The 21,420-nt window shown below is 41.9% G+C and overlaps 2 protein-coding genes across 2 annotated transcripts; both read left to right on the top strand.

Moving 5' to 3' along the window:
- The first annotated feature begins 162 nt into the window (after positions 1-162).
- Positions 163-5,374, top strand: cops9 (COP9 signalosome subunit 9). The gene is made up of 3 exons (XM_062985856.1): positions 163-334; positions 1,248-1,320; positions 5,204-5,374. Exons 1-3 carry the CDS (start codon positions 272-274, stop codon positions 5,239-5,241), a joined length of 174 nt encoding a protein of 57 aa, XP_062841926.1. The 5' UTR covers positions 163-271; the 3' UTR covers positions 5,242-5,374.
- A 2,729-nt stretch (positions 5,375-8,103) lies between these two features.
- Positions 8,104-12,346, top strand: and1 (actinodin1). The gene is made up of 4 exons (XM_062985223.1): positions 8,104-8,176; positions 9,786-9,830; positions 10,702-10,835; positions 10,922-12,346. The coding sequence occupies exons 1-4, from the start codon at positions 8,104-8,106 to the stop codon at positions 12,344-12,346; spliced, it is 1,677 nt and encodes a 558-aa protein (XP_062841293.1).
- Positions 12,347-21,420: the final 9,074 nt, after the last annotated feature.

Raw genomic sequence — 21,420 nt, 5'->3', positions numbered from 1 at the left:
AAGTAATTTAAAGTTATTTTCTCATTATTAATTTGGGTTTTATAAAGTGTGGCACATTATGTTTATTTACATTTCGTTCATTTGATTCCTAGTTCAGTGAATCGATTCCCTCGCTTCAGGCGAACCCGTTCTCCAAAGGTACCAGTGGGTCCTGTTTACCAGCCGGCTTCATTTAGATGTGACACTCTGTAACTAGTGCTAAAGCTACACATCGCAGCGCAGTAAAATCACAGTAAATTACTTTACTAAAAGTTTATTTCACACAGAAGACATGAAGCCCGCTGTGGATGAGATGTTTCCTGAAGGAGCAGGTCCGTATGTGGACCTGGATGAGGTTAGTATCGCTGTATTGCATTTACTCGGCGTATGTAATGTATTTTCCCCACCTTTATTCAGACAAACCCCGCCCTCCTGTGTTACGAATACGCTAAACGGGTTTGATTTAAATAGCGGGCTACGCACTTAGTAGTATGTGAGCTGATTAAACGGATACATTATCGAAGTGCACTTCTTTTGTTCACTAGTTAGTGCGGTAATGTGCGGATTGGAACACAAGCTGTGTGTCAAATATGGGTAGGAAAAGTAATACCAGCGAAATACTTGCATGCTAAGTGTTATATTTTCAATATTTGGGGCTTTTTAATACAATGAATTCGTTGTTTTTTAAAATAGATTTGTATTTATACAAAACATAAAGCTACTAGCTAATAAAAAAAATACATTATCATAGCATTTTATAGCTCTATGCTGTCAATCACACTGTTGAAGGTTTGAATCCTGTACCTACTAATCAGTCAGAGTTGGGCCCTTGTTCAAGGCCCTTAATCCTTAAGGGGGGGGGGGGTGAGCATAGTGCCACACACACACACACACACACACACACACACACACACACACACACACACACACACCTACACACCTAGTGAGCATTTAGTATGTCCAATTAGCCTGACTGAATGTCTTTGGACTGTGGGTGGAAACCGGAGCTTCCAGAGGAAACCCACACAGACCCGGGGAGAACATGCAAACTCCACACAGAAAGGACCCTGATCACTCCACCTGGGAATCGAACCTTGCTGTGAGGCGACAGTGCTACCCACCCATCCATCTAGTCGCCCTTACATGTATACTTTACACTCCAACTACATACAGTATAAACTAGTGAATCAAATGCACCTTGTTAGTTTGCACGTTTTCAACAGGTTGTGATGATTAAGGAACACATTTGTGTTTGTGCATGTTTACAGGCAGGGGGAAGCAGTGGACTATTGATGGACCTGGCAGCCAATGAGAAAGCCGTGCACTCAGACTTCTTTAATGGTTAGACACATCAAAGACAAATCAAATCATGCGATTCATATATATTATATATTATATATTATAAGACGTGCACCAGATCTACCATGAGAATATGTTTAGACAGAACACACAAGAACCTTTAACCTTGAACAAATAACCTTCTGTTAACTATTGATCCACATAGTTTTCTTTTGGAGTCTCTCCTACCTTACGACAACCATCTGGAAGGGTTCGGCTAGCACATGCTTCCTCCAGAATAGCACAAACAGGTTGTGAGTGGCATAGCCAGGCTTGATTGGGTAAGGTCTGGACCTATTAAACGTGTGCTTCTTTTACGCTGCTGATAAAACACTAGCGATGCATGATCGGGTGTGGCCAATCTGTTGACGCCCCACGATGGATTTGACGTCCTGGTTTTCAGGGGTGTGTTATTGTGTTGTGCCCAGTGATTATGGGGAAGCCAGGCCCACCGTGACCCTGACTATTGTACAGCAGTGGTCAAACATAGAAAAGATATCATATGCCTCTGGTATAGTAGCTTAGTGGTTAAGGTACAGGGCTTGTAATCAAAAGGTCACTGGTTGAAGCCCCACATCTGCTGGGTTACTACTGCTGGGTCCTTGAGCGCCTTGTCCCACCGTGACCCTGACTATTGTACAGCAGTAGTCAAACATAGAAATGACATCATATGCCTCTGGTTATAGTCAAAAGGTCACTGGTTCAAGCCCCACTTCTGCTGGGTTACTACTGCTGGGTCCTTGAGCAAAGCCCTTAACCCTCAATCTGTTGATGCCCTACGTTGGATTGGGCGTCCTGATTTTTAGGGGTGTGGTACTGCGCTGCGCCCATGGAATCTGTGCCCAGGTCCCCGTGGCCCTGACTATTATACAACAGTGGTCAAACATACACACACACACACACACACATATATATATATATATATATATATATATATATATATATATATATATGACATCATATGCCTCTGGTATAGTAGCTTAGTGATTAGGGTACAGGGCTAGTAATCAGAAGGTCACTGGTTCAAGCCCCACATCTGCTGGGTTACTACTGCTGGGTCCTTGAGTAAGGCCCTCAACCCTCAATCTGTTGATGCCCTACGTTGGATTGGGCGTCCTGGTTTTTAGGGGTGTGGTACTGCGCTGCGCCCATGGAATCTGGGAGAGCCATGTACCAGGTACCCTAACCTCTAGGCTACAACTGCCCATTAATCAGTAAAGAAATAATACTGAATAAATAAACATCCAGGTTATTCCAGAGGGACTTTTTATTGTAACCCAGTTTGTGTCCAGACTCTCCCTCCAGACTTGTGGATTGTGATCAGCCTTAGTCCACACACTCCTGTTACTCCTGTCGTTTTTTAAGCTCATCAGGGCTGCATGATTGTCGGAAAGGACTGCTGAGTCCACCCCGTGTCTATTAAAGCCTAAACGAGAGGCAGAACACCGGCCTATAAAGCAGGTTTACGATGCCTCGCTGGCTCCGAACGCAGCACGGCTCCTGGTTTTAACGGCCGCGTTTCCATCCGTCCCGGCTGAAGGGAGCTGAACACGTGTCACGCAGGACCGAGTTAAATCTGCGGGGCGAGGTGGAACACAGCCAGACGAAAAGAGCTGAAACTCCCAAAAAAAAAAAACTGCACACGTGTTTAACCCTGAGAGCCTCGGGCTGTTTCGGAGTGTTTTTCACTGCTTTTATTTCCAGGCTTCTGGCATTAAAACTCCGACCAGCCTCACAAAAATGATTTAGGACGCGCTGAGCTTCATTATGTCTCATTTTATGTGTGATCACAAACATAGAGTTTTAAATATCAGTATTAAATATTTGCTGTGGAAATATTCTGATACTACAGCCGACAACATCTGCACACCTGAGATAAACACTGATAGAGCTGAATGTTTTAACCTTGTTATAGCAAGTAGTGTCTTAATCTCTGTATTTATTTACATATCGTATGTATGCACATTGTACATCTGTCTGTCTATCTAACTGTCTGTCTATATGTCTGTCTATATATATGACTAGGTTTAACTGTCTGTCTGTTTATCTATCTGTCTATTTTATCTATATATCTGTCTATCTATCTAACTACCTATCTGTCTACCGATCTGTCTGTCTGTTTTTGTACGTCTATCTATCTGTCTATCTATTTGACTGCCTGTCTATCTATCTATCTATCTATCTATCTATCTATCTATCTATCTATCTATCTATCTATCTATCTATCTATCTATCTATCTATCTACTGTATCTATCTATCTATCTATCTATCTATCTATCTATATCTGTTATCTATCTATCTATCTATCTATCTATCTATCTATCTATCTATCTATCTATCTATCTATCTATCTATCTATCTATATCTGTTATCTATCTATCTATCTATCTATCTATCTATCTATCTATCTATCTATCTATCTATCTATCTATCTACCTATCTATCTATCTAATCTATCTAATCTATCTAGATAGATCTATCTGTCTGTCTGTCTGTCTGTGTCTATCTATCTATCTATCTATCTATCTATCTATCTATCTATCTATCTATCTATCTATCTATCTATCTGTCTATCTGTCTGTCTGTCTGTCTGTGTCTATCTATCTATCTATCTATCTATCTATCTATCTATCTATCTATCTATCTATCTATCTATCTATCTATATCTGTTATCTATATCTGTTATCTATCTATCTATCTATCTATCTATCTATCTATCTATCTATCTATCTATCTATCTATCTAATCTATCTAATCTATCTAGATAGATCTATCTGTCTGTCTGTCTGTGTCTATCTATCTATCTATCTATCTATCTATCTATCTATCTATCTATCTATCTATCTATCTATCTATCTATCTATCTATATCTGTTATCTATATCTGTTATCTATCTATCTATCTATCTATCTATCTATCTATCTATCTATCTATCTATCTATCTATCTATCTATCTATCTATCTACCTATCTATCTAATCTATCTAATCTATCTAGATAGATCTATCTGTCTGTCTGTCTGTCTGTCTGTCTATCTATCTATCTATCTATCTATCTATCTATCTATCTATCTATCTATCTATCTATCTATCTATCTATCTATCTATCTATATCTGTTATCTATATCTGTTATCTATCTATCTATCTATCTATCTATCTATCTATCTATCTATCTATCTATCTATCTATCTACCTATCTATCTATCTAATCTATCTAATCTATCTAGATAGATCTATCTGTCTGTCTATCTATCTATCTATCTATCTATCTATCTATCTATCTATCTATCTATCTATCTATCTATCTATCTATATCTGTTATCTATATCTGTTATCTATCTATCTATCTATCTATCTATCTATCTATCTATCTATCTATCTATCTATCTATCTATCTAATCTATCTAATCTATCTATCTATCTATCTATCTATCTATCTATCTATCTATCTATCTATCTATCTATCTATGCCTGTCTGTCTGTCTGTCTGTCTGTCTGTCTGTCTGTCTGTCTGTCTGTCTGTCTGGCTATTTTATCCATCTTTTTTCTGTCTATCTGTTGGTTGCATGTCTGTCTATCTTATCTAACTGTCTGTTTCTGTATGTCTATCTGACTGTCTATTTATCTGTCCGTCTATTTTATCCAACTATCTGTCTATCTGTCCGTTCATCTGTCTGTCTGTCTATCTATATATGTCTATCTATCTAACTGTCAGCTATCTGTCTATATTATATATACTGTGTCTGTCTTGGTCTAGCTATTCATTCATCTGTCTGTCTATCTATCCATCTATCTATCTAACTGCCTGTATGTCTATATCTGTGTCTCTATCTAATTAATTAGTTTAATAACTAAATGTAATAAATTTGTTCTGTTTTTTCCTCAGAATTTGAAGATCTCTTTGATGACGAAGACCTCCAGTGATGAAGATTTGTTAATATTTGATTTAAAATAGTTCTCTGTTATGCTCCATGTTATGTCCACTTTATTATGACTTTATTTGTATTGTTATATACTCTTTAAGTTCTGGTCATCAATAAAACACGTGTTAAAAAAAGTCTTTTTCTACATTTCTAAAGATCCCGACATTCCATCACACCGCTGAAATGAACCAGATCCACTTTTTTTTACATGTTGGAATGTGTTTTCAGTCCTGATTGCAGGTTTTCCAGTTCCTGAACACCTGTAGGTTTATATAATTACACGTTCAATTCAGCGTTAAATCTGAAGATCCAGATGTTCGCCGCTCAAGTCTTGACATTTACTGACAGAAATATGGTTTCATCTGGATGTACAAGATCCTCAAAGCTTTAATTGTTCATTCACTACCCTGCAGGATGTGTTCCTGTTCAACACACAGAACACAACTTATGGTTTTCAAACACCAATTAAAATGCTGGGATGGGCTGAGAACAGACGGCGGATGAACCTGCAGCAATAACATTACGCAAAAGTGGCCTGGGTTCGATTCCCTGTCCTTTCTGTGTGAAGGTTGCATGTTCTCCCAGTGTCCATGTGGGTTTCCTTGGTGGCTCCAGTTTCCTCCTACAAGTTCAAAGACGTACAGTCAGGCCGACAGGAGCTAATGAAATTGCCCTAAGTGTGAATGTGTGTGTGTGTCCTGTCCAGGGTGTTTCCTGCCTTTCGCTTAATGAATCAAACCCACTGCGACCCTGATCAGGATAAAGCACTTGTAAAACAGTCACTGAGTGAATGAATGAGTAAATAAATGAAAAGCAATGAAGTCAAACTATTATATTAGTATGATGTTTCTAATAGTGGTCGGTGAGTGTGTATGATAAATAAATAACACCCTATAATATTTTGGGAATCATATAATATTAGTAGAAAAGGGAAAAACCCTCCAAAAGTCCAGAAAATTCTTCACCCCTCCTCCTAAGCCTCTTTAATTGGTCTGACGGCAAACCAATAGCAGCCTTCCCTCCAGCATACCTGTCACCCCATGGGAAGCCGCTTTTTGTTTTTAATTATCAAGGGGGTGTTTAAAAAGTGCCTGGACCCTCACGAGTCGTAGTCCAGGCAGAGGTGTGTCAGATCTGCACCTCCGGGTCAAGCCGATTCTACAGCGTCTGTCAGGTAAGTCGCACCTCGTGTGTTTTATTACATGTGTATTCTGGGTAACTTCTAGCTAATTTATATTTTGGAGTTAAAGATGTGGTGTAAGTTTCGGGTGTTGGCGAGTTACAGACCTCTTTGGTCAAAATATGTTATTACAAAACAAAGTAACATAAAAAAACTCGTTATTTTCTACGTAGAATTTAATACTGTATTGACAAGAACGTAAGACTTTTCACGACTAATTTGATTGGCGTCAAAGAAGACCAGGGAAAAGTAGATTAACATTCTACTTTCTTCCTTATTTTTCTAATTTACTGTGGTAAACCCCCCCGCCCCCCCAGCATCATCAACCCTCCATAAGTGTGCGTTCACTTCCCACTGCGACCATCAGATTTGTGTAAAAATGGGATCCACATTATAACTTATAAGTTACTAAATATTTTCCCAACTTGCCTGCAACTCAATATTTCCACCATTAAGGTGTTTAAATCCCTCAAATTTATGACTAAACCATCGTCATGATCCCTACATTCTTCCATACGACACCGCGTATTAGGGCCACTGTAAAAAATATTAATAAGTTTTGATTTCGAGAATCAAGTTGAAATATTATGGATTAACAGTGAGCAGGCGTCGTAGGCTTGTCAGTCCAGAGGATCGGCTGGATCGGCAGCCTCCAGTGCGCGTTACTGTGGTTATCCAATAACCTGCGATTACTTTTGGGTCATTGTTTGCATTATACGCTTCCATCCACATGACATTTGCATTTACATTTTTGGCATTTAGTGGACGCTTTTATCCAAAGCGACTTACAGTATACTGTCTGAGCAATTGAGGGTTAAGGGCCTTGCTCAAGGGCCCAATAGCAGCAACCTGGTGGGGTTTGAACCAGCGACCTTCTGCTTACTAGTCCAGTACCTTAACCACTAGGCTAAAACTTCCCTGACATGACATGACATGACGACTAAACCCGCCAATGCAACCATTTATAGTGATGCCGTACGGCTTCAGTTTATCGTACGAGTCCATAAGTCTCGGTTGAAGTACTGGCAACGACGTAGACACCGAGTGCACTGGTGGAGCACGTTCTTCTAAATAAACACAGTTTATTGCGTAGTTTCAGCTTCCTTATGCTAATAACAAACTGGTGCTGATGTGCAGGAGAGTTAGGATTTCTTTATATGTGAAATCGATAAGAAAGTCTATTCAACACGAGGAGGTTGCTACGTCCATAATATTTCCTCTTTAATCTCGAAATCGCAACTTAAAAAAAATATTTGTCTTTAAAGTGGCCTTAATACGCCATCGTACTCCCGAGCAACATTAATATGAAATATTACTATTATTAATACGTTCTGCAATTTCAGCACTGGATTGATGCGTTTATCTACAATGATGCACAATTGAGACAAACGATAAATTGTTTAGGGTCTTGCCTGAAGACTCAGCTTGGTGGAACTTGGATTTAAAATCTTACACTTTTAACCCTTTAACCATTTTTACACTGACCTGTCAGAATAGGGAACAATCAAACCGATAACGTTTGTCGTCAACTTATTACAGTTCTCCTCCCTCTGAAGCATCCAGTCTTCCAGAATAAAACAGTTACCATAAATGAATAAAACAATTTTAACCAAAAGTTTTTATTTTAATTGATCTTATGCTGTTGTGTTGTTTTGTCCAATAATCAGGAAACCGGAGTTGAAAATGGCTCGTTCGGGGAAGTCATCCTTCTCTCACATATTCACGGGAGTCTTGCTGGCTACAGTAATTCTACCAGGTGAGATCAATAACTTCATTTTTCCGAATGATTAGGTCCAAGAGTCTAAATTAAAATATTCAAATATGGAATGAAACACACAGAACTATCCTTGTTAAAAATACTGTCAAAATAGGTTCTTTAGGATAATGCTGTAGTAGAATGTGTGGTGCCACACAAATAAACAATCACTATAAATGATCCTGCTATGAATGTTTACAGTGAACTGATGTACAGGGGAATTATCTGCATTGTAACACTGGGTGCAAGGCAGCAAGTGAACATTTGATCCTCAAAGTCGATGTTAGAAGCAGGAAAAATGAACAAGCGCGAGGATCTGAGCGAGTTTGACGAGGGCCAAATTGTGACGGCTAGACGACAGACGGTCAGAGCCTCTCCGAAACTGCAGCTCTTGTGGGTCAGTATCTATCAAAAGTGGTCCAAGGAAGGAACAGTGGTAAACCGGCGACAGGGTCATGGGCGGCCGAGGCTCATCGATGCACGTGGGGAGCGAAGGCTGGTCCGTGTGGTCAGATCCAACAGACGAGCTGCTGTAGCTCAGATTGCTGAAGAAGTTAATGCTGGTTCTGATAGAAAGGTGTCAGAATACACAGAATCACAGTTGCAAGACTGTTTTGGCAGCAAAAGGGGAGCCAATACAACATTAAGAAGATGGTCATAATGTTATGCCTGGTTGGTGTATTATTAACTCTTTAATGGTGTAACTTTGAGTCTAAATCTACTCCTTGGAGAAGGAGCTCAACAGTGGTACTTTGGCGGTGGTGGGGCTTGAACCAGCACCCCTTCTGTTTAACTACTCGGATAAAATAAGCTGTATGTAGCTCCTTGGTTGTAGATAAATAATTTTTTTGAACATTATTTTCTTGGGGAGACCATTAAAGACTTAAAGTAACCCCCCCCCCAGCATTATATTTGCGACATTCAGCTTTTATCCAAACCGACTTGCAATTGTGACTGCACACAGTTCAAACCGAGAGTTAAGGGTTTTGATAAAGAGCTCAACAGTGTCAACTTAGCAGTGTTGGGGCTTGAACCCTTCTGATTACTAGTCCAGTACTTTAACCACTGAGCAAGTAACATCTATGCAAAGAACCATTTGTGGAAAATGGGGTAGTCACATGGTCACACAGATTTCCAATAACCGCCCCGTATTCACTCTTCAGTAGGATTTCTGTATGACTGAACGTCTTCCTTCTGCCATCGTCTCCGTATTCTCCTCGCACGTCGGCGATAACAAGCCGCCCCGCACTGTTTAACCGACCGCGATTTTTTTCCAGCCATAATTAAAGCCGCCCGAGGCCGGAGTGTCTCCGGCTCTTTGTAGATTTTATAGTTTGCTGTAAGCCCGGTAAACTGCAACCCCCCGTGGTGCTTCACCAAAAAGTGCTGATGTTTTCCGTTTGAAGATTAATCTCATACAGTGGCACCTGTATATTATCATCCTCCCCAAAAGCCATAAAATCACAGCCTGTTTTACTGGGTTATTAGCCTGGGTAAGCATTTTCTGCTCGGCTTTTGTAACGTGCAACATCTGGTTAAGACTTGTGACCACTTACTTCTCATTTCATTGCTCTTCGCTCTCTTTTTTCCTCCCTCTGCTTCTTTATAGAGTTCCTCCTGGCCGTTCCGGTGACCCGACGCTTTAAGGAAGATGGTAACTGCAAGTTTTAAATGATCAGCGAATAGAATACTTGCATGCTAACAATCAAATCGTGTACGCTGTATAGTGTTCCCGTACATACTGTAGAACAGGGTTTTTCTCCGCCTCACAGCGAGAAGGTCCTGGGTTCGATCCCCAGGCGGGTCCTTTCTGTGCAGAGTTTGCATGTTCTCCGCGTGTCTGTGTGGGTTTCCTCCGGGAGCTCCGGTTTCCTCCCACAGTCTAAAAACATGCAGTCAGGTTAATTGGAGACACTGAATTGCCCTATAGGTGAATAGGTGTGTGTATGTGTGTCTGCCCTGCGATGGACTGGCGCCCCGTCCAGGGTATTACTGTGTGCCTTGCACCCATTGAAAAGCTAAGATAGGCTCCAGCACCCCCTGCATTCGAGGAGGGTATATAGCTGCTCACGCCTCCACCGGCCCGTGCTCAGTCCTAGAGAACCCCTTCTTTTTGCCCATGCTTTCTGCACAGGCACCTCTATCTGCTAACCAGGGTTCCTACACCCCCTCAATCCGGTCTTTTCTCACCCACCAGACATGGTGGCCAATTATCATCTGCTGAAGGCACTGCCAATTATGCCCGCTAGAGGGCGCCTTGTCCATGAAGCAATGCACCGTACTTTCTGTGGTTTGCAAGATGTAACAAAGCCTCCACAAGGGGGCGTCAGTGTATAAGTGTATTTAATTATTAGTATTTTTCTCTGCGCCCCATTTTTCCGGCTGGCTACCCTTAGGTGGGTTTGAAAAACCCTGCTGTAGAATGCACCTCTATGCAAATGAATATATCAAGACCTGGCAACCCTTGTGGAGTGCTGTAAGGAAAAGAATGGCTATTTTGATCTTAGATTTCTGGTCTCAAGCAGGTACCGAGAGAGCAGATGCCGCAGCGACTTCCAGAAGACTCGTCCGCAACAGGAGAAACATCAGCTGGTACAAGCAACATTCCGATTTCTGGAACTGGTACAAGCTTTTCAGCGATTCGGGCAACCAGGATGGCGTGAGTACGGCTCTAGACGTAGCCAGACGGAATTGTTCATTGTTGATAAATACAGAGCTTCACGTTTGCCGTTGGTTTCCTTCCAGGTTGCACAGCTAGACCGGGTGTATCTGGCGTACCTGCAGAACAAGAACCGGGCCGAGGCTCAGAGCTCCTACAAGCTCTACCTCCAGCACCTTGGTGAGATCTACAAGTCATGTGCTGAGACGGACGACCCGAACTGTGTGGCGTCCTACACGAGCCGGCAGAAGGCTAGTACCGAGCCCCCAAAACCTGCGGCTGTTAGGTCTTGCGACCCCTACAGGGATCCGTATTGTCTCCAGTCTAGGGGATATGCGTTGTATCCGTACATGGTCCCTTCGTCTGTCAGGTCTCCTGCTCCTGCCCCTGCTCCTGCCCCGGTCAAAACACCAGCTTATATCCAAGCGCCAAGTTCAGGCTATCAGTATTATGCCCCCATGGCCCAGTCGTTCCTATCGTCTGAGCAAAAAGCCGAGCTGCTGCACATCTGTGGACCTGATGACGTGGAGTGCTTGCAGTACCATCTGCGCGGTGCTTACGGCCACAAGCCTGCTGGTGCGCCGGCCCCATCCTATGCCCACCTGGGCTGCGACCCCAAGAGCGACCCATATTGCAAGCCTCAGCAGGCTCAGAAGACTCCAGTCGGTATGTACCTCCGCTACCCCAACTGTGACCCGCGCGTTGACCCGTATTGTGCATACTCTCTTTCTCAAAGGGCAGAGGCACCATCCGCTCCACTTTCCTCTGACAGGATGTGCAACCCGCTCATCGACGAGAACTGCAACCCTCTGACGGCTACCAGGTTCGCCAGCTTTGCCTCTTCCTCTAAGGATCCCAATGATGACCCAACTTCAGGACAGCCCAGCCACCGTTACGATCCTTACAGCATGTACCAAAATGCCGCAGCTTCCAGATCCCCTTCCACCCCCCAGTTGCCACAGTACCTTCAGCCTCCCAGTATGGAAGAGAACTCCCACCCATACGGACCCCCTGGCAAGACCAAGGAGGGCTATGACTGCTTCATAGGCTACGATGCAGAGTGTTACCCAGTGGGATCCCACAACATGCCCAGCTCCGCTCCAAGCAGGCACGTGCCTCACCCCGCCGAGGCCTACGTGCCCCACCTGAACGATCCCGGCACAAGAACCGGCGTGATCGAGCCCGATCCCGACTGCGACCCGGAGTACGACAGGAACTGCCGTCTGCGGCGCTACGAACCCGAGGCTGAGAGGTCGGAGCTGCCTGCTCCTCACAAAGAGCAGGAGCGGGAGCACAGAGAAGAACCTCAGGATAGAGAGGACCACCAGGAGAACCAGGGTTATGACCAGCAGTACGACCGCTACATGAGCGGCCAGGAGGATCCCTACGCCACGTACGGCCCGCCTGACCAAAGTGCCGTCAGCTTCCAGGACATGCTAAGGGCTTTTGGGGGTCGAGTTCCTGGCCAGGATGACTATCGTGGCTACACAGGAGACTACAAGAAGAAATAGGGAATAGAAAGAGCCATTTCTTTCGCAGTAGAGGACTTTTGATGGGTTGTTGATAGGAATTGAATGTACTGCGGAAAGAAATATGCCGCCACCATCGAGTGAACGTACAGAGACAGACCAGGCTGACCCACTTCCATCTGATTTTCTTTGTAAGCCCTGTAATCTGACAGTACTTGTATAGGAAATCATTTTTACTTGTGTGTTTGGGGAGCAACTCTTAATGTACCGTGTCTATAATATACTGAGTACTCATTTTTAAGGTGGTAGATTATAGATTATAGATAATGTATCTGCATTTACTAGAATTGCAACTGGCTCTTAATGTTACTTGGTCTTAAATATTTCCTTGGTGACTACAAGCCAGTGGAGCCAGTTTCTTTATTCTTGGAGGCTTTTATATCTTTTTTAAGTCATTTGTATGGAAACTTTCTCTTTGATTGTCTTGAATAATAAAAAAAATCTTTTAATCCTGAGTTGGTGCTTAAACTGCGCTGTTTCTAAAATGATACACACTGAGCAACACAAATAAATAAAAATAATAAATAAATAATTTATTAGAAGAAAAGAATAAATTGGAAGAAAAATATTTTTCAGAATAAATTTTTTTTAATAATAAAATATAAATAATAAATTATAAAAAAAAATGATAATAAAAATAAAAAATCCTAGTCTAAATAAAATAATAAAACATAATAATAAAAAATATAATTAAAAATAAAATAAAATAGCCTAGTCTTTTGTCATTTGATGCCTGCAAGACACCATAATAAAGTTAGGACAGAGATATGTTACCCTATGTTCCATCACCTTTCCTATTAATGAAACTTTTTAGTGGACCCTTTAGATGGGCCCTTGAGCAAGGCCCTTAACCCTCTCAGCTGACCCTGCACTATGATCCCAGCTTTCAGACAAGATTGGATATGGGACGTAGTTCTTTCTCTCTCTCTCTCTCTCTCTCTCTCTCTCTCTCTCTCTCTCTCTCTCAATATATATATATACAGTGTATCACAAAAGTGAGTACACCCCTCACTTTTCTGCAGATATTTAAGTATATCTTTTCATGGGACAACACTGACAAAATGACACTTTCACACAATGAAAAGTAGTCTGTGTGCAGCTTATATAACAGTGTAAATTTATTCTTCCCTCAAAATAACTCAATATACAGCCATTAATGTCTAAACCACCGGCAACAAAAGTGAGTACACCCCTAAGAGACTACACCCCTAAATGTCCAAATTGAGCACTGCTTGTCATTTTCCCTCCAAAATGTCATGTGATTTGTTAGTGTTACTAGGTCTCAGGTGTGCATAGGGAGCAGGTGTGTTCAATTTAGTAGTACAGCTCTCACACTCTCTCATACTGGTCACTGAAAGTTCCAATATGGCACCTCATGGCAAAGAACTCTCTGAGGATCTTAAAAGACGAATTGTTGCGCTACATGAAGATGGCCAAGGCTACAAGAAGATTGCCAACACCCTGAAACTGAGCTGCAGCACAGTGGCCAAGATCATCCAGCGTTTTAAAAGAGCAGGGTCCACTCAGAACAGACCTCGCGTTGGTCGTCCAAAGAAGCTGAGTGCACGTGCTCAGCGTCACATCCAACTGCTGTCTTTGAAAGATAGGCGCAGGAGTGCTGTCAGCATTGCTGCAGAGATTGAAAAGGTGGGGGGTCAGCCTGTCAGTGCTCAGACCATACGCCGCACACTACATCAAATTGGTCTGCATGGCTGTCACCCCAGAAGGAAGCCTCTTCTGAAGTCTCTACACAAGAATGCCCGCAAACAGTTTGCTGAAGACATGTCAACAAAGGACATGGATTACTGGAACCATGTCCTATGGTCTGATGAGACCAAGATTAATTTGTTTGGTTCAGATGGTCTCAAGCATGTGTGGTGGCAATCAGGTGAGGAGTACAAAGATAAGTGTGTCATGCCTACAGTCAAGCATGGTGGTGGGAATGCCATGGTCTGGGGCTGCATGAGTGCAGCAGGTGTTGGGGAGTTACATTTCATTGAGGGACACATGAACTCCAATATGTACTGTGAAATACTGAAGCAGAGCATGATCCCCTCCTTCCGGAAACTGGGTCGCAGGGCAGTGTTCCAGCATGATAATGACCCCAAACCCACCTCTAAGACGACCACTGCTTTATTGAAGAGGCTGAGGGTAAAGGTGATGGACTGGCCAAGCATGTCTCCAGACCTAAACCCAATAGAACATCTTTGGGGCATCCTCAAGCGGAAGGTGGAGGAGCGCAAAGTCTCGAATATCCGCCAGCTCCGTGATGTCGTCATGGAGGAGTGGAAAAGCATTCCAGTGGCAACCTGTGAAGCTCTGGTAAACTCCATGCCCAGGAGAGTTAAGGCAGTTCTGGGAAATAATGGTGGCCACACAAAATATTGACACTTCAGGAACTTTCACTAAGCGGTGTACTCACTTTTGTTGCCGGTGGTTTAGACATTAATGGCTGTATATTGAGTTATTTTGAGGGAAGAATAAATTTACACTGTTATATAAGCTGCACACAGACTACTTTTCATTGTGTCAAAGTGTCATTTTGTCAGTGTTGTCCCATGAAAAGATATACTTAAATATCTGCAGAAATGTGAGGGGTGTACTCACTTTTGTGATACACTGTATATATATATATATATATATATATATATTTATTTATTTCTAAAATGCACAAAAACCCACACTTTAAACTTTATATTAGAAATGTATACAATATGCTTTGAAATATTTAGGACACCCTTCATTTATGATGTTGAAATTTAAAGCATATTCTCTGATCACTCTGATCTTTGTAGAGTTTGGCATGTTTTCCAATCCCCAAATGGGTTTCCTGCCGGTACGTACTTCAGTTTTTCTCTTAATCCCAAAACTAAACCGATTACTGGTGAGTAAACCGCTGCGATCTGGCAACTTTGTCTCCCTCTAATGGCTGAAGACGGCAGTGGCGGTAGAAGTGACCTCTGTAATAACCCGAACAGTCTTCAGTCTGTCGTTCTAATGAAAAATATAATAAATGTTAATGTAAATGCTCCCAACTTTGCAACAACAGTTTAGGGAAGGCCCTTTCCTGTTCCAGCATGACCAGTGGTCTGCACAGAGCCCTGACTGAATAGCTTTGGAATGAACCGGAACGTCAACATCATGACCCGGCCATTCAAATCCTTTTAACGTTTTATTGAATGGGAAGTCTTAATCCTATTTGTTTTAATTAAATGGGATGTCCAGCAAGCTCATGATCAGGTGTCGAAATGCTTTTGATCATAAAGTTTAAGTCTGTTTGTCTAATATTTAACTCAAATATGTTGTGTGTTAAACGTTTCTGGTTTAGCAGGTCGTAGCTATGATCAGTTTCAGCGCTATTTGCGTGATGATTTAATCTGTGGGTTTGTGAGGTATTTAATTAAAACATGAAACCTTCTGATATCAAAGCGGACAGAATAACTTCCCTTTCTGTCCCTCTGTAAAGGTCAGCGAGTGTTTTATCCTGTCCCAGTTGAAACAGCTCGGTATCTTTGCCCTACCAAATTCATTGCCTGGACTGATTATAAAATGCCAGCACATCGTGGTTAAAATGTGTGTTAAATGTCATCACTTTGAATAATTACCTTCTTATTTGACTGCTGAAGTTTCTGTCTTTAAAGGATCCTGTAACAGTGATCTTATATTAATAAACCCGGTGAATCGGCGGTGGACAGGGGTCAGCATGAGCACTGGTCTGTGGGTATGCAGCTCCATATGTAACAAACTATGATGCACTGTGTATTCTGACACCTTTCTATCAGAACCAGCATTAAATTCTTCAGCAATTTGAGCTACAGCAGCTCGTCTGTTGGATCGGGCCACACGGGCCAGCCTTCGCTCCCCAGGTGCATCAATGAGCCTTGGCCGCCCATGACCCTGAAGCCGGTTTACTGCTGTTCCTTCCTTGGACCACTTTTGATAGATACTGAACACTGCAGACTTGGACACCCCACAAGAGCTGCAGTTTTGGAGATGCTCTGACCCAGGCAAGTGCCCTGTCTATAGTATTCATACAACAGGCTTCGGATTAGCATAAGAACAAACGGTTTCTCGGCGGAAGAACCTGAAGACAACCACAGTCACGATCCATCAACACTTCAAATCACTTCTGCTGTTCCAAACATGAAAATAAACACACAGAGATGGCGACTGTGCACGAGTCCCCTTCTCGACTGACATTATGAATTCAAGTGCTAATAAAGCGAGACAGGATGTATGGTTTTATCCGTTGAGGGCGTTTAGACGAGCGTTACTTGGCATCTGATGGATCTTTTAGAGATGTGAGCCGCTCTCTCGGCGTGTGGCTTTTGTCGTCGTTCGCTTTACATTCGCGGGTCATGAAAACAGGAAATTGGCCTGGACAAAGACACGTCTGGAGTGCGAATTTGTAAGAACAAACAGCCATCTAGGTCACATGAATGAAAAGCGCATGAAGGCTTGTATTAGCCTTGGTTGATTTTTTAAGAAGAATAGGGTGAATGGGTGTGTGTGAATGTAAATGTCGTCAGTGCTGGAACATTTCAGGAGGTAAAAAAAAAAATCTATGAAAGAAAATAAGCTTATCTCACAAATGCAGCGGCTCCCAATTAGCCTGATTAGCATTATTCTAGCTGTTCTCTCAGTAAGTCAGATGAAGACATTGCCACGGGTTCAGGATTACACAGCAGTGCAAAGAAAATCCGCATTTCGTTTTTAATTATTGACTTAAATATAAAACAAGGATCCAAGTGCAGGTTTAACCAAGAAACACGATCCAAACACTCCCAGTCAGAAGACACACAAGAGCTTACGACGAGTCGAAATACAGAATGTTTAGAGTCAGAATCACAAGAATTTATTCCTTCATAAACTGTTTAATACAAGCTCGGGTTCGACTCTAACACCCTGCGCTGGTCTGCGAACACAAAGGGTTTAAATAGGCAGCAAACAAGGATACAGCACACTCGCAACAGGTGCAACAGATCAGCATAATCAGCCAGACTCAAAACGGGTGTGACTGAAAACACCGAAGAATGAAAACGGGTGGAAAGTGAAACCAGGAGACTGTAGAAAATGAATGAAAAGCAAAAGACTGTAGAAAACAAACTCCAGAGATCGAAAATGGGTGGAAAACGAAACAGCTGGACTAGAAATCTAACTTGGGAGACTGAAAACAGGTGAGGATGGGAGGAGTAGTAATCGATCGTGTCTGGATTTAGCGCCATCTGATTTCCACCTTTTTGGACGCTCAAAGAAGCTTTAAGGGGAAGGAGCAGCGGCGCATCAGTGGCTGATGGAATTTAAAAGTTGGTATGATGCTGGAAAAAATGCATCGGAAGGTGATCATGTCGAAAAGTGATGTCATTTGTTTTGAAATTCTTTATAAAAAGAGTAAAAAAAAGTGATGAACCCTCGTATATACCTACAAAAGTAAAATGATTGGCAACTCTTTATTGGCAGTTATACAAGTTAGTTCCGACCTTACAATCTGATTGGTTGAGAAGTGTTCTAACTGTGCTGATATTCGTGATAACAGCACGGCCTTTTCACACCACAATGGTATTACTCCGCTGACGCGTTGCCAGTAACGACAAGCTTGCACGCAGGCGACACAGACTTTTTTCCCGGTCGCGTTTTAAATCCGTTATCTGATACACAATCTAGTGCACTGTGTAGGGAACATAAATCAATTGTCTAATTCACTATCTAGTGCACTATGTAGGGAACATATATCCGTGATCTGATACACAATCTAGTGCACTATGTAGGGAACATTAATGTGTTTGTAACGCGAACAGTTAGCTTAATAGCCCAGTTAGCAGCTCCTAGAAGTTCTGTTTTCACCCATACCCTTTGATGTGTGTGAGAGGTTTTTTATTTCTTTTTTTTCCATTCGGAGGTTCTTTCTGTCTTCTTCTTGTTCTTGTTCTTACCTCCCCGAAATGAGTTTTTGCAACTTGGGATGTCTGCTTTGTAGTGTTAAACTTTATATTCGTTGTGGAACTACTTTTTGGCGGAAGGTATTGTCAATATTAAAGCATATTTATTATGAAATTCAGGGCTTCTTTGATTTATTTTCTTAATTTTACAACACTGGTCTTGTACCAATCCTGGATATGTATGGACTTTATGGATTTTAAAAACGTAATTTATATGCCCGACACGCTCCTGGCTGTGAACAGCTGATATCCGCAGTAGCAGCTGAGATGCCTGAAGCTTGTGTACGTGTGACTCGTGAGCAAACAGATGAATCGCAGCGAAACGACTTTTTCCCGTCGCGTGGGTCGCACGCACCCACTCTCATCTGTATAATCGAACCCTGCTGCCCTCTGACCTGAGCTCGGTGGAAACAGAAGTGGACGTTTTCCTGTCTTTTCCTTTTCTGTAAACACAAAAGGACGCCGCACGTCGATCTCTGGGGTCGTGTATCACATCGGATCTCGGTGACGGGACGCTCTGGAGCTGAACGGGAGATTAATGGAGCGTTCGCCGGGCTCTTTTATCCGCGCTCATCACAGTACACCAGGAACCTTAATTATTTTCTTATCTCTGAAGAATCTCATTTGAACGAGCTCTAGAAAAAGTGCTTTTCGCTGACGCTTCCAATTTTGTGCCCCATGAGTAAAAGAGTAAACCCTTTAATCTTGGGTTGTACCGGAAGGCAGGTAAACGAAGGAGCAAACTGACTTTTCACTGACTGGGACCTCTGAGTGAGATCTTAGCTGTATTCAGACTTACACTTATTTATTTATTTAAATACTAGCTTTATATATATAGCACTATTCTCCTCCCAGTATTAAAAATGAACTGTTTTTAAAAAAATCCCACCAACACTGCAACACCTGCTACACCTTTAAACACTTTTTTACATCTGCTGTGTACATTTATTACTTATTCTACATTTAAGGGTATACAACCCCAATTCCAATGACGTTGGGACGTTGTGTAAAACATAAATCAAAACAGAATACGATCATTTGCAAATCCTTTTCAACCCATATTCAATTGAATACACTACAAAGACAAGATATTTAATGTTCAAACGGATAAACTTTATTGTTTTTTTGCAAATATTCACTCATTTTGAATTTGATGCCTGCAACACGTTCCAAAGAAGTTGGGACAGGGGCAACAAAAGACTGGGAAAGTAGAGGAATGCTCAAAAAACACCTGTTTGGAACATTCCACAGGTGAACAGGTTAATTGGAAACAGGTAAATGTCATGATTGGGTATAAGGGGAGCATCCCCGAAAGGCTCAGTCGTTCACAAGCGAGGTTCACCACTTTGTGAACAACTGCGTGAGCAAATAGTCCAACAGTTTAAGGACAACGTTTCTCAATGTGCAATTGCAAGGAATTTATCATTTACAGTCCATAATATCATCAAAAGATTCAGAATCTGGAGAAATCTGTGCAAGTAAGCGGCAAGGCCGAAAACCAACGGTGAATGCCCGTGACCTTCGATCCCTCAGGCGGCACTGCATTAAAAACCGACATCATTCTGTAACGGATATTACCACATGGGTTTAGGAACACTTCAGAAAACCATTGTCAGTGAACACAGTTCATCGCTCCATCTACAAGTGCAAGTTAAAACTCTACCATGCAAAGCGAAAGCCATATATCAACCACACCCAGAAACGCCGCCGGCGCAAAGTTCAAAAGCCAGCATCTCTGATGGTATGGGGGTGTGTTAGTGCCCATGGCATGGGTAACTTGCACATCTGTGAAGGCACCATTAATGCTGAAAGGTACATACAGGTTTTGGAGCAACATATGCTGCCATCAAAGCAACGTCTTTTTCAGGGACGTCCCTGCTTATTTCAGCAAGACGATGCCAAGCCACATTCTGCACGTGTTACAACAGCGTGGCTTCGTAGTAAAAGAGTGCGGGTACTAGACTGGCCTGTCTGCAGTCCAGACCTGTCTCCTATTGAAAATGTGTGGCGCATTATGAAGCGCAAAATACGACACCGGAGACCCCGGACTGTTGAGCAACTGAAGTTGTACATCAAGCAAGAATGGGAAAGAATTCCACCTACAAAGCTTCAACAATTAGTGTCCTCAGTTCCCAAATGCTTATTGAGTGTTGTTAAAAGGAAAGGTGATGTAACACAGTGGTAAACATGCCCCTGTCCTAACTTCTTTGGAACGTGTTGAAGGCATCAAATTCAAAATGAGTGAATATTTGCAAAAAACAATAAAGTTTTTCCATTTGAACATTAAATATCTTGTCTTTGTAGTGTATTCAATTAAATATGGGTTGAAAAGGATTTGCAAATCATCGTATTCTGTTTTTATTTATGTTTTACACAACGTCCCAACTTCATTGGAATTGGGGTTGTACAATTACTGTCTGTAGCTCATCTGTACACCTCCTCTGTACGCTTCATGCCCCTCCACTCAGTATTAAAAATGAAGTGTTCAAAATGAAAATCTCACCAACACTGCTACACCTGTTACACGTATAAACCTATAAATCTGCTGTGTACATGTATTACTCATTCTATATCTGTGGGTATACAATTACTGTCTGTAGCTTATCTGTACACTTCCTATGTACGCTTCGTCCCCCTCCTCTCAGTGTTTAAAAAGAAAATCCCACCGACACCTGCTACACTTATAAACCTATCTGCTGTGCACATTTATTACATTTATTAGTAATACTTGATATTACTTATCCTATATCTGTGGGTATACAAATGTAAATGTACATGGCGGTTATACAAAATCCACCAACACTTTGTTACTGATCACTTTATTCTATTTTGTTGTGATTATTTTGTCGTTTATGAAGATGAATCTTTTGATGTCATGACCTCAACTATAAAAATCATTGTGTAAACAAGAGAATTTAACAGCAGCTTGTCTTACTTGAACAAACAAACTAAACTTGCGTGGTCTGCATTTGCATTCTGAAACACGACACTCTTCACTTCATTTTATGCAACACGGACACTTACATGATACAGTCTCAGACTTTTCAATTTGTTTTCCGCATCCTGTTTGTTCACCCTTGCACCAGGCTGTGCTCTCGGTGTGTATTTCCCTGACTG

The sequence above is a fragment of the Trichomycterus rosablanca genome, chromosome 23 (genome assembly GCF_030014385.1).
Source record: "Trichomycterus rosablanca isolate fTriRos1 chromosome 23, fTriRos1.hap1, whole genome shotgun sequence".
Classification (NCBI taxonomy): Eukaryota; Metazoa; Chordata; class Actinopteri; order Siluriformes; family Trichomycteridae; genus Trichomycterus; species Trichomycterus rosablanca.
The sequence above is the reverse complement of the archived record's forward strand: the minus strand, read 5'-3'. Positions and strand labels throughout refer to the sequence as shown.